The sequence below is a fragment of the Leptosomus discolor genome, chromosome 9 (assembly GCF_034619465.1).
Source record: "Leptosomus discolor isolate bLepDis1 chromosome 9, bLepDis1.hap2, whole genome shotgun sequence".
Classification (NCBI taxonomy): domain Eukaryota; kingdom Metazoa; phylum Chordata; class Aves; order Leptosomiformes; family Leptosomidae; genus Leptosomus; species Leptosomus discolor.
The window spans coordinates 22,074,678-22,088,742 of record NC_141399.1 but is presented as its reverse complement, the minus strand read 5'-3'; the positions used below and the strand labels follow the sequence as shown (position 1 = coordinate 22,088,742).

General features: G+C 43.4%; 1 protein-coding gene across 2 annotated transcripts in view; it reads left to right on the top strand.

Moving 5' to 3' along the window:
• The window catches only part of VGLL4 (vestigial like family member 4), an 80,831-nt gene extending 74,598 nt beyond the window's left edge, over positions 1-6,233 (top strand). For both annotated transcript variants that reach the window (XM_086470606.1, XM_086470605.1), the window contains exons 4-5: positions 1,481-1,601; positions 3,402-6,233. In XM_086470606.1, coding sequence (XP_086326732.1) covers positions 1,481-1,601; positions 3,402-3,670 — 390 coding nt within the window. In that variant the 3' untranslated portion in view covers positions 3,671-6,233. The remainder of the gene's footprint in view (positions 1-1,480; positions 1,602-3,401) is intronic.
• The last annotated feature ends 7,832 nt before the right edge of the window (positions 6,234-14,065 follow it).

Here is a 14,065-nt window from a genome sequence, read left to right as displayed (position 1 = left end):
TCTGTAAGATGCCTTCCCCTGCCTCTCAGACCCTTTGTGGTATTTGGTACACGCTTCTTGAGACAACCTTTTTTATTACCTGCCCCCCCCCCCCACCTCTTGCATATCTGAAATAGGCTTCTGAAGAGATACGCAGATACGCACTTCTCAAAAAGTACGTCATAGATGCACAAAACCTTGGCCCCTATAAAAAACAAATACTTCCACATGTGAACTGCTTACAGAAAAATCAAATCTCTTTTTTCTTTTTCATTTACTCTTTTAAATTTGCTGTCAGTGCAGTAAGATTTAAGTAGCATCATTCCCGTTGCATCTAGACCAATAGTGTTAAGCCTCCCCATGAAAGCTCATCTCTTTCGTTGATCTTGCTCTTACTCTGGCTATAAAGTACCACTAAACAATGAAACCCCTTTCCTTCCTCATTGACTCTGTGTAGTGTAGGTGAAGTAGTGATTTTGTGGGTTTGCTGCACAGATTTGTAAAATGGACAAGAAATTAAAACTGTGGTAATTACATCAATTCTGTTAGTCTAGTGGATGCTTAATTAACTAGCATTGAGTATAGCAAAATGGACTCCTTGCAGCAGAAAATATCCTGAAGACGTAGAGCCAAATACTCCAATATGGACGTTATTTCCCTTCAGCGACCAGGAGAAACTGGAATGTTTCTTTTCCTAAGGCCTTCTTTCCATGTCACATCTACACAGACAGCAACTACAGGAAGCATATTTTATGTTTACACTTTGTGCAAAATATACATTGTGGAAGTGAGAGCTTGTGAATAGACGTTTTGAGGACTTTGCATGTGTTGCGAATGAAAATGGACGATGTTTATTAAGTAAGTACTGCTTGAAAGGCAGCTTGATGACAACAGGAATGTACGTGTGTTCAAGACTTCCTCAGGAGCTCTTTCTGTTTTACATCTTCTAGGTTCTTGTTTTGTGGCTGAAGGGTGGCATACAGAATCAGTCAGGCTAGGAATGCCTAACTTCTGAATGACAAAACATTAAAATTTGATTAACACTGGGAAGACAAATACCTGCTTTTTAAAGCCCTTCTGAGTCCTGAAATCCCAAGGATCTGTGGCCATAGAGTGAAACAAGTATTTATTATGTTGACATTTAATTCTGCATATGTGATGTCTGTGAAGCTGGAACCATCACTGTAAAATCACTTAAATGCTTTTAATGATTTGCTTTTATGCTGCCCTTTTTCTATAGGGCTGTTTGTCACGTAAATAAGTAAGAACCATTGTGGAAGTGCAATGTGTTGGGGTTTTTTTTAATCGGACAAAGAAACAATAGCTGAATATTTTGGGGTTTAATATGCTTTACTGAATTGGACAGTTTATGGATTATTTCGGTGCTGGGATTCTGTTTGGTGTTTGCACATCTCAAATGATTATGCAATGAGCTGCTGGTAATAGGGCTTTGGCTGATTGCCCTAGTGAGTGACTGTTTTCTTTTTTTCTTCCCTATGAGAACCGTCCATCTGTCATCACCTGTGCATCTGCCAGTGCCCGGAACTGTAACCTCTCCCACTGCCCTGTTGCCCATAGCAGCTGTGGCTCGGCCGTGCCTGCCTACCGGAGACCCTCCAGCAGTAAGTGACACGTCTGCAGCCCTAGCTGCCCGCTCAGAGCTCGAGGAGAGCAAAATCAGCTCACTGACCTTAACCATGTGGGCACCGACCAGAATAAAAGGCAGGGAAGCAACAGACACATGGGTATCCTGGCTGCCCAGTCTCCCGCCACATTCTTTCTGGCCACAGTAGAAAGTACCAAGTCAAAATTAAGGAGAGAGAGAGGTGTTCCTTCTTTTTTTCTTGTTTCCAAAAACCTTCTTTAAAGAAAACAAACACCCCACACAGACAAATAACTCATTATGTTTATTTTGGTCTAACTGACAAACAGCAGCCAGGGCCAGCAGGTCCAACCATGCTCATATTTTAGGAGCTGTAGTTTCCCCAGCCTTTGGGTAGTCGGTAGACTTTTATGATTCAGCTGCAGTCACAAATACTCTTCCAAAGCACACACCCTCCACCATTCTCTGCAGAGAAAAAACAAAAAGCTTAGGAGGGCAGTTGCTGTAGCATCCCAAGCAGGGAGCTTTAGCTTTCTACCTTCTGTGCCATTAGTGCTTTTCATGAAATCTTTTCCTGCACCACTTGCTAGGAAAGCTTGGGATGTTTCCTCTTCCCTTTCTCTTCCTGTGCGACTCGTTTCAACTCCTGTACCTGCTGATGCATAGCTTTAACACCCAGCATTTCCAAAAGTCCCAGGCAGTAAGGCATCATCAGCCACAATGTGTCAGTGTGACAGGACCACTGTTGTGTAGGTAGGAACCTAAAACTCCATAGTAGGGTAATAATAATACTACTACTTATTTAAGAAAAAAAAAATAATAAAAAAAAAATCAGTGTGTTGTTGAAAACTAGAATTAGAAGCTAAAGCAAGCCCCTGGAGGATATACTACACTCTTAGAGAAATCAGTAGGTAGGGATCTAAGCATTAGAAGTTTTCTGAAAAACTTGTCTAAGGAGAGCTTCTTCGCTGAGACCTCGGCTGTACTTACCTGGGCTTTGGAAGAGGGTTAACGGTTTCAGAAAACGCTTCTCTTGGCACTTGAAGAGGCTTTTGTGCGTGACACTCACATTTGTTTTAGGATCAATGAAGCCTTTCTGTAGCATGAAGGACAATGCCATGAACCCCAACAGTTTTAAGGGTTTTTTGAAAGATAAATCTTGTTTAGACACACAGATGGTGTTTCTAAATTGTGAAACTGCAATGCTCTTGTATTTCACCTGAGGAATTATTAGTATTATTGTTCCAAACCTGTCTTTTAAGGTTCTTTGTTGCTCTTGTATTGGTATTACACCATTTTAATGCTCATAGTACCTAATGCAGAGGTAACAGTTCGTTTAGTTTCCTGACTGGCTCCTAGCACAGTATGTGAAGTTGTGGTGTGCTGTAATTTAGAGTGAGGTCTCCTCGCATCTGGCTGGTATCAGCAGGCCGGGGAGCTGATTTTAAAGACCTGTTGCCATCCTTCATGCTATTTGAGCCTAAACGTAAGTTCTACATGATTGCTTTGGGAGAGGGTTTCCATAGAATCACAGCTGGAGCTGTTCCAAGCCCGAGGGAGAACTATAACAGTATCTAAAATGCTTACCTGTTGCAGGTCACAGAAACACAAAAATACTTAACTCCATTAATTTTTTCATGTTAACCCCTTCCATCTTCTGCCCCACCCCATTCACTGCCAGTTCTATAATGATGCAAAGAAGTCTTGTTTTATGCTGAGATGATAGGGGAGTGGGAGAAAACAGGGGTTCTGAATCCAGGCCTTGGTGCCAGGGTTCTGCACTGAACTAATGTGTCTTCTGCCTCCTCTCCCCGTCCAGCTACCGCTGCCTGCGACCCCGTGGTGGAAGAGCACTTCCGCCGAAGTCTTGGCAAGAATTACAAGGAGCCTGAGCCAGTGGCAAACTCTGTGTCCATCACAGGATCGGTGGACGACCACTTCGCCAAAGCACTTGGGGATACGTGGCTGCAGCTTAAAGCTGCAAAGGACGGAGTCTCGGGCAGTCCAGAGTCTGCTTCGCGGCGGGGACAGTCTTCCCCTTCTTCCCACATGGTCAATCACAATCACTCGCCCTCTGTAGTCTCATGAAGAGAGGATTTTGGGGATTTGCATGGTTTGACTGAGCTTTGAGCAGTGCTTAAAATAGTGTTGGGGGAGGGGAGGTTAGTTTTCAACACGTTTTTGTGTACTCACTTTTTATGTGTAAAAGGGTGCCCTTAAAGACAACAGCAGGAACTATTTCATAAAGATTCATCTGATGTAGCATCCTTTTTTCCTGCCTCAATTACCAAAGAAACCTCTGATGCAAATCTGCTGCCCCTTAAAAAAAAAAAAAAAATAATGCACGCTAATCCACAAAAGCCATTACAAAATTACACTTAGTTGGTTGACCCAAATGCCTTTTGCTTTTACTAGCGTCTTGAGACTAGATTTTGTCTGGTTTGCTTACATTGCTTTTGTTTTCTCTCTCTGTGAAGTAATTTTGTATGTATATACTTGAAAAGAATTGTCATGTCTGATTTGCACTATTGGAGGAGGAGGGAAGTTGCGTAGCAACTTTCTGGAAGATGCTAATACTTTGAGGGCAAACTGCTGAAAAAAGGGTTTAAGGATGACATTTCTATCAGTTTGATTTTTCTTAAAGCAAAACAGCTTTGGAAGGGGAAGTCTCATACAGGTTATAGGTCTTTCTCTCTTTAGATTTCAGGTGCTTAGTGCTTGCAACTGGACTGCATAATTTACAGAACACGGGCATTTTTTCCTAAACACTGCAGTTTGTTAGAATAGAGCTGAGGTTGGAGGGTTCAATAGTGCTTAACAATGCATGTTTTATGAAAAATAGCTGGTATCTATTAATGTATAGAAGTAAGAATCATAATACTTATTAGCTTTTCTTCAGAATTAGTTTATTTTTGTCAGTAACAATCCTAGATATACTTACTGCTGGTACAGTTGTACTCTGATATTTGTATTTGATACTCACTTTAGTAGCAGCCAGCAAAAGAGGACCGCCTCAGGACAGGCCCAAGTGACGCCGTTTAGCAATAGGTGGTGTGGTACAGGATGCTATAGCTTTGTGCAGGACTGAGTAATTGTTTCTTTCTGCAGCACTGTCTGCTTAACGGGAATTTGCTTCCTCAACTAAGTCTGTGTAATCCACCCTTAACTAGCTGCAGAAACTGCTCCCGTTCCATAGCTTGGCTGGACAACAGATTGCTACAGTTTGTGAAATACGATCTTTGGTTTGTCTAAGCTTATTCATAAAGCTATGCCAAGTTGCAGGATACATTCCTCCATTAGAAGACTTTATACAGGTATTACTGCATTTATTACCATTTGCTATATTAATAGCTACTCACTAGAAATTAGGCAGTAGAGGCAGGTGTAAAACCACAGCTGTGCTAGTGCTAAGAGCTTCTCTTCTTCCTGCTACGTGTAACTGCTCTCCCCCATACATTCCATCTTCCCAGTACAGTTGCAGCTAGGGCTTTTTTTATACGGGGTTACCTGAAATGATTGGTTCAGTGTAGAAAGTTAGAACTAGTTGGAAGATGAGCTACACATGATGTATTATGGACTATGTTACAGTATTGGGTCCATTGTGGCTTTGATTTTATGTTGTGGTTTTTTTTTTTTTTTAAAGTTAAGCTATTTAATTTGGAAAAGGTGCAGGGTAGAAAGAGGTTGGGAGACTGGCTCTTACTCTCATTGAGAAGGTGGCTGCTCAGTTTTCTTGAAAAAAAAAAAAAAAAGAAAAAACCCCCACACCTAAGCCCCCAGTTTTACACATTTCACTACCATCATACTGGGTAGTCAACACTTACCTGCTTTGGCATTCAGTACCCTACTCTCTGTAGGAAGATTGTTAAAAGAACACTTTTTTATATAGGTAACTTTAAGACCATCGTTACGCTGTGCGTAAAGAATGTACAGAGAAATTTGTAGGTATTTTTTGAGGAACAATTAATTTGTTAATGATATGTAGCTATTTAATTTTTCCCTTTCCTTTATTGTAATCATTCATTTTTTTTTGTTTGGAGAAAAAAGTTGATCTTTTTTTTTTTGTTGTAGATGTGTCTGTAATACAGTAAAAGTGCAGGAACACAGTTACTCTATGAGAACACTGCATTAGCATTAATAGCCACTAGTTTGTTATTGCTACAGGCTACTGAGCATTATAACAGTAAAGTACTAATACTGTAGATGGACTCTGTGGAAAATGTGACTCCTGTATTTCTTTGTAAACACAAATAAGATAATGTCTTTAAAGCTAGTATTTTCAATAATAGCTGTTTTACAAGGTTACATTTACTTATCTGAGATAGGTAAATGGATTTGAGGGCAATAAAGATGTAATGTGATATGTCCAGTAAAACGTGTATTAGACACACTTATGTCCTGAAAGCCAAAGGGGTTGGGGGGAGGTGGCAGGAAACTAAACCGAACTCACCATCATGAGACATGGTGAAGTTTCTTCATAGAGCCGGGTTATCTACAGTCCAGTTGGAAAGATTCTCTCTGTGTTTGTAAATCTGTAATATACCATTCTTTTGTGGCCTTGTTTCACCTGGGAAAAAAAAAGGTTTGGCAGGCCATCTTTTTTTTTGTACTTAAAAGTAGCCTTAAAGAACAATAAAGTGCTCTTAAATCACAGGTGTGCACACACTCGTCTGTACTGCTAGGTGAGGGAGGAAACTGGTTTCTGTACTCCTCGAGCTGGAAGCAGAAGCAAACACCTGCTCGTGCCATGTTCTCCTTCTGAGGAAACGCATCTCATTCAGGACGGTCAGCCCCTGAAGGGGCCGGCGTAGCTGTAGTCTAGGTTCTGGGGGGTTTTCCCCTACAGGTTTGGGATTTTGTCAAGGAACAGTCTTAACAGCTACAGAGAGAACCTGTTGCTGCCACAGCAGCCACAGGCAGAACTAGCCCTGGCTTTCAGAGGACAGGACAGCACTGGCCCCTGAGCAGGTGCTGGCAGCAGTCCCACTGGCTGGGGCTTTGGGCATTTGCCCAGATCGCTCCATCCAGGTCAACACGGCTGTGCCTGCTCCCAGCAGAGCTCATGAGCAGCAGCTCCTCGACAGTTACCACTTTGGAAAAACACCAGCGTGTCTTTCATTTCATTTTGTCCCTCAACTTCTTGAAGTTTTACCTGGAGAACTGAAATGATTCCCTGAAGAAGACAGCTGCATTTCAGATGTAGAGATCCCTGGTCCTGTGTTTTGGGTGAGCAGCATTTCAACAGATCGTTCATTCATTTGGTTGGAGATGTTTGATGTTTAAAAAACAAGTGCTCCAATTACCAGAGTCTGAGAAAATTCAGTGATCCAGGCAAGAGCCTTCAGAGGAATTTCAACACTAAATGCAGTTGAGGTGGCTCCAAAATTGAAAAAGGAACCCCTAAAAATGATGAGATCCAAAGTTACTATTGGACAAGAAGGGCTTAAGTGGTTTGAAAAAACAAAGCAGGCACAACACACGTGTACGTTGTTAAATGGCTGGGTTTGGGGGGTGAGAGATTCCATGAGAACACATCAAGAATGATTAGTTTAGCACATCTGAAAAACATCCCTCTCTAAATACCCGTGGAAAGAAGCCTAAATACATGCTGTAAGAGCTTTTGGGAGAGAGGCCAATTACAACAAGCCTCACAGGCCCCTCAGTCTGCTTTCTGAAGGGAACTGGTTTCCTTTTAGGAAAAAGTCACCTCTACAGCAACATTTTGGGGACTACATGAAACAGGACTAGTAGCATTGCTATCTTTCAGGTCAGTAATTGGAGAGTGTTCTATTTTCTACATGGTAAGAGGAAAAATACAGTATTTTTTTTCCTACTGCATGAGTTTTCTAATTAGCAGCAAGCAGCAATTTTGCACAAAAGGGTAGCACCATGGCCTAGAAAAACATGGACCATACACACACATTTGAGATTTAAGTCCCATGCTGTTTGTAATGGCTTATCTTTTTCTGAGAGCTAAATGAAAGGCAGCTTCCAGCTCTGTATGTGTAATCTCACCCCTCCATGCACACTTAATTTTTTTCTAATTTAATTCAAACCAGAATCTTAGTTGTAGAAAACAGACCTGACATCACAAATACACCAGGGCTTGAGTTTGGCACATTGCACATCGTTCAGTGAGCGACCTCTCCTGAATACAGTTTCTACCTACACTTCAAGCTTCTGTAGCTGTGAAAATGAACTTTACGTACAAGTACACACACGCCAGACAGACAGAGATGGTTTGACATAGCATAGGCAGCGTGCATGCGTGCCTGCTAAACCTGCACTGGCAGCGCTGCTGGTAAGTGACCACTGGATGATCCGGCAGATTGTGCTCACCCCATAGGGCTGAAGCAACCTCGCATGATGTTCAGTTTCTTTCAAACTAAAACCACATGAGGCAACACAGGGGGGTTTACAGTGGCCCCACGCTCAGGATTGATCCCGCCAGGGTCCATGCTACACGCTGGCGTGTTGCCGTCAGATGACTGCAGAGCTTCTGCCACTGCTGCAGGGAACTCCTGCAGCTGCTCATAAAGCAGCAACGCTACTACGCTGTGTAACCGAACTGTAGGCTTTAAAACTGGCACATGCACAAAACTCAAAATTGTAACCAGTTCACCATCATAGACTGGAGCTGTGACTGCAGCAGTTTGGAAGCAGCAGCTGAACTGTCACTGCAGCCGGGCTGAAGCTCCCAAAGGGGCACGGGGGCTGCCGGGGGTGGAACACAGCCAGCTGTTCCTAGGAGGCCAAACCAGGCAATGGAGAAAAGATCTTTCAGCCTCGTTCAGAAGCCTTTGGGCAGCAGCAGCAGTGCTGGGAGCACTCCCTGCTCAGGCTGTACCAGCTACTCTACACTACAGCAGCGGTGAGCTGCAGCGGCTGTGTGAACGAAGGCTCCTCCAGTACCCAACCACCATGCCAGTGGGGCCCTTGCTTAATGTGATACCCCAGCAAAACACATCAGAAGTATTTTAAGTGTTATTTGAGAGAGAGCTCTACTCACCAGAGCTGGCACACTTGTGCTTGGCTGAGGGGAACGTTCACCACTATCTTTAGATCCTTCTTGAGGAACAGAGAAGGCAGAAACCAGGCTGCGTCTTCCTGGTGCACAGAACCTTCCATTTCATCTGGCGGGGATACAGATCCAAGCCTGTTACACACAGTGTCTCCAGCTACCTTCCCTGAGCAGCCAGTTACTACACAGCTGGGCTATGTTGTGTGCTGAAGCACACTTTATCCCTGAGGGGCCCATGACAGAAAATATACCAATTTAATAACTAAAATATACCAATTTAATCATTATTTAACCTCTCCAGCAGGAACATTCTGCCTCTCCCTGTGGAACAGCAATCATCTCAAGTGCTTTTCTTGGGTGTAAGACAGCCGAGATGACAGATAATTTAATTGCTTGGTTTTAAACTGCAGTTACATACAGCTCCACAGCAGCTGCCTTGTTCTTCAGCCAAAGCTCTCTGACTTTTCCTTGGTGCTTTCCCGTCATAGTGCACAAGGCAACAGCACTATGTCTCTCCAGAGGTGCACGAGGGAGAGCTCCTCCCAGCGTGCGCTCTGTCTCAGGACTACAGTCACCTCCTGTGTCAGAGGCTTTGCTATGGCTTTTACACCCAAGAGAGGTGCTAGGAGGCTCACGGGCAGCACTGCTCACCAACAGGGCCATTTAATACACATACCTTTACCTTCTCCATCAGCAGGGCATGAGCCTCGAAAGAGACCAGCAGACCTGGGTAGACATGACTTACCTCTGCATGTGTGCCAAAACCAGGAACAGAACCACTGCAGTACGTGGCCTTCCCACTCCCAGGTGCTCAACCTTCAGTCTTAAAACCTTCTTGACTGTAGCGAAGTTCCTCAGTGAATTCACGACTAACCCTGCCCAACCATTGTCCCAGGAGACACTGGCACTAACCAGTCATTTCTGTAGAAAAGGTGAGAGCAAGCCATTTCATCCTTGACCTAGAGGCACAGATGCCCCTTCTTTCTCCAGTTCTCTGATTTTGGATGTTCTCTGAGGCTTTTAATAGTTTACAGCAAACTCAGGTGTCTTAATAATACCCTCAGCACAGGCTGAAAGCAAGCTGCAGAAGACTTAAGTCCAGTATGGAACAGCCAAACAGTGCAAAAACAGTGGTTAAATTGCAAGAAAATAAACTAAACTTCATTTTTAATTAAAACTGGCTTTGGTACACTTTATCTGACATAACAATGGTAGGAGTACCACTTGCAGCAGCTGGGAACCTTCCAGGGAGCTCTGGAGCTTTTAGTTCCAAACTACAGTCTGAATTCCCAAGTCTTCAGTCTTCCGTAAAACAATTCTAACCAGGTGCTGCACTCCCTCAGTGTTTGTCCAGGTTCACTCTGGACTAACTAGTGAGTTGGCATCATGTTTGGTTTTTATTCACAGAAAAGTTTCAAATTTTCCTGCTTAATTCTGCTTGGCAAATCTGATCGCCACATTTACAGGAACACAGCTACACAAAGACATTTTCCCCTGAGCAGAGCAGCACAAACAACTCTACAAGTGGGACCCCTCTGCCCACATGCCCAGGGCTGGGACAGGGAAACATCACCCTCCCGGGCCAAGCACTCAGCCTTTGCTGACACGCTCAGTATTCCTGAACCTCACTCACAGAGGGTTTTCCCTCTCCTTGGACACTTCCACACTAGTAAATACTGACTGAAGGGAGAGAGCTCTCACTGGACCAGCACGGTAGCATTCATGAAGGGAACCGGGTGCTCCACTAAGACTATCATTAAAGTTACATGGTTTAATGCTTGACACGGACAACACTCATCTAAGAGAAACGGAAGCAGCAGCTTTCCAGATACGCCCCTTTGAATGAGACAGCGTACCCGCCCTGAAGACAGGCACAGTAGGACAGGTGCCAGAATGCCAGACTATTCCCAGCACAAGCTCCTCCTGTGCTGCTCCTTCCTCTGGTACGAAAGCAGACAATGCCATACTGAAGGTAGCCTCCATCCTCATCTGAGACAGCATCCCTAAGGGACATCAACTAGGAACGTCTCATATTTTCCTTTGAGACACAATCAGGAGCCCAGTCCATCAGACAACAACGCGCTGACTTGGGGGGGGAGGTCATATTTGCTAGTTGCTGTACTGCTTGGGCATTTGTACCCACTTGACATGCCTCTCAAGAATGGTTGGCATGGAGCTAGTCATACATGGATATTCAGATGGATGTGCATTTGTATTTTAACAGAGTTGGAAAAAACAGATTTTCTTTTTCTATAGGCTACTTTTAAATAATGACAAAGCAGTTTCTGACTTCCAGTAAGAATACACTTCATTACTTTCACATGAGGCTGTTTCAGTCTTTTTTTGCTTGTAGGCTAGCCTGTTACACTGTTCACTGTTCGTTCTAATTTTACATGTTATTTTGCTAAGCAGCAGCTTTCTTAAATGCCAAGGAGAACATCTGTCTTCTCTCCATCACAGAGACAGACACGAAGGCATCTGTCAACATGAAGCTCTGTCAGCCACATGCCTGCTACATTTAATAGTCCAAAAGCTGCTTATCTTTTAAACTGTTTACTCAGTTTGGGCAAATCCCATGCACACAGAAGACTTCTGACAGCGTCCTGTTATGCAGGGTGGAATCGATGTTACTTTTTTAATCGAGGAAAACACAAAGCTCAAATCTCATGCTTCCTGGAATATTAAAATAATGTTGGTCTAGTTGCATTAATGACACGTGGCTTGTGTGTTAAAATATACATGATATACCACTGCAATTATATGAGTTCTAGTTAGTTATAAAGAAGTATAAAAAAAAAACAGGATTTTTTTTTTTGCTTTCAGAGAAAGTTCTCGGCCTAAACCCAAACATTTGCTCTTCACAGATCCACTGTGGTATTGTAAACTTCGTTGGGATTTTTTTTTTTTGGAGGAGGAAGAGGGGATGAAAATAATGGAAAGAACTACAATACTTGCACATTAAAGCAAGGGCTTTTCCTTTTCCTTCCAAGTGACAAGTTCTTAGGCTCCTGCTAAGGCTACAGAAAATCTCAGACTATTAACTTCTTCATAAGGCAATGCATGTGCTCAAATAGTACCCCAGGTCCTACAGCATTGTTATGGGGTTCACATCACCAGCAAAGTCCGTTTCTCTTTCACTGACATACCTTTATTTAACTTGATGTTACTTGTATTCATCAAACATTTGCTCATGGTAGCAATAGTTACTGGCATTATCCTGGCTGCCAGAGTTTGTTCTGTTTTATATACTGATATAAACACATCTGTTTAGAAAACAAACCCAAAGTAACAGAACCACAGAGTTAAGAAAACTTTCCATCAGGTCTTACCTCTTGACACCCCTGACGTACAAGCAGCCGTCGACACCACTGCAGCTTCCCGTCTCACACTGGGACCAGGAGCCGCCACAGCTCCCATTGCTCTTGGGCAGTTGTCCCCGTGGAGCCAAGGCTGCCTGGGGAGAGGCCACCTCCGAGGGACACACATCTCACCAGTGCCCCAGGAAAGCCCCTGCTCCCTCCCAGCAGGGGCCAGCCAGCTTCACCAGCGATCTTTCCACAGGGCAAACAACCTGAGGGAAGCAAGCTGCTTTCAGAAACGTTTTCAAAGTAGGACATGACTCAAATAGGCCAGAAAGACCCCAGGTGAAAACCTTCTGCCACCCATCTGACTTCCCCTACCAGTGAAAATTCTGGGAAGGAATAAACAGGAGTAGGTATTGAATTGAAAATGATGATCATTTCTTCTTATTATTCAGAGTTGCTAAAAATGAAGAAAAGTCATTGTCTGCTGTGAAGGTGTTTTTTATCTTACTGGTAACCTTTCGTCACTTGCCTGCAAGTCTCTCCTTCCCAATGGCTCTCATACCTCCCCCAGGAATTTGAAAATCAGGATGAAAAAAGTAATTTCTTAACCTGCAGGGCCAACTACGTAAAGTAACAACTGAAACCTGTAAACCTATTTCTGCAAAATTAAGCAATATTCTCATTTTGTCCCCTGAAATGCAGGCATACATCTGTATGTAACTTACTTTCTGCTTCGAGAAAGCCTTGATGTCATCTCAGGAAAGCAGAATTAGCTAGTCCAGAGGAAAACAAAATCAAAGACCATGCAAGACATTTTCTTTACTGTAATAAGGACGTAGTTGTCTGAATATAGGCTAAGAAGAGGTCTCAGAACCATCAACCATATAAGTGTAAAATGCACTTCAGCTTTTAAAGACTGCACTATAGACATTGCCTAAAATGTAGTATTTCGGAGATCTTTGTTTTGAACCACTCCTCTGTCACTTCATGCATTTGCTAACTTAGTTGTCAGCTTGCCTAGTCTATACAACATAATGCCCTTCGCTCAAATGCTGTGTTTTCAAGTGAGGAAAGAACAACCCAAGTCCTGCAAAGCCACCACCACGCAGAACATGGTGGCACATTCTAGGGCTCTTGTGTTAAAGATTTTTCATGGCAAGAACAGATTTCCTCACAACAAAAAAAAATAAAATAATGCTTTTGCAGTTGCCAGGCTTACAAATGCAGTCTGTAATGTGAGTCAAGCTATGGCCTTTCAGGATGATGCAAAATCAGCAGTAATAAATCAAACTGACTTTGCTGACACATCTGTAACTTCAATGATTAATCCAAATAAATAAACCATTTCTGCTGGGATATACAGGAGAGAGGAGTGTGGGATTCTCCTCCTGCTCTGCCCTGTCATAGCTGAACTCTGGATGCAGTTTTGGTCCTACCAGTTCTCACAGGAAATGTGAAAAGTGCCTGGGCAAAGGCTGAGGATTAAAGTCAATAGCAGATCCACCCATAATACATCGTCAAAGAAAGAGCAGCTAACGAAGGCAAGAAGAAATATTCTCCTATATATATGAAAAGTTTGTTCCTTTTAACAGTTGCCCCAAGACAGATCCCACCTTCTCTCCATTCCATCCTCCTGAGGCATACTCCCCGAGCAAATTATATGCATTTTCCCCTAACAGAAGCATTAATTTTACCAGCACAGCTAAACCTAGCTCACACACCAATCCACTGCCTTCCTCTGTGATTCACCTGCTCTCCTTCCCTCTCCCTGACCCACAGGGAATGCCCAGCACTCAGGTGGGCACAGCAGCCTCACACCACCCTCGCTGCTGTGGCGGGCATCAAACCAGAGTGACCTGCCAGCAACTATAAAAAGGGAAATCTGCCCAAGGCTCCAAAACCTGCAACTGTGCAGACAGTTCTTTGAACTGACTTTTTCTAAATTGTAAGTTCTTCCCTTGAGCTATTAATAGCACAGAAATCTATACCCAGAATGCTGATTTCCAGAGCTCAACAAAAAGATAACTGTGAGCGTACTCAGTCTGATCAGCTGCCCAGAACGTAAGACCTAACGCTGGTATACAGAGGAACAGAGCATCATAGCTGCCAAATGTGTGATCTTGCTACTGGAGAATCACCAGGGTTGGGACTTCAGGA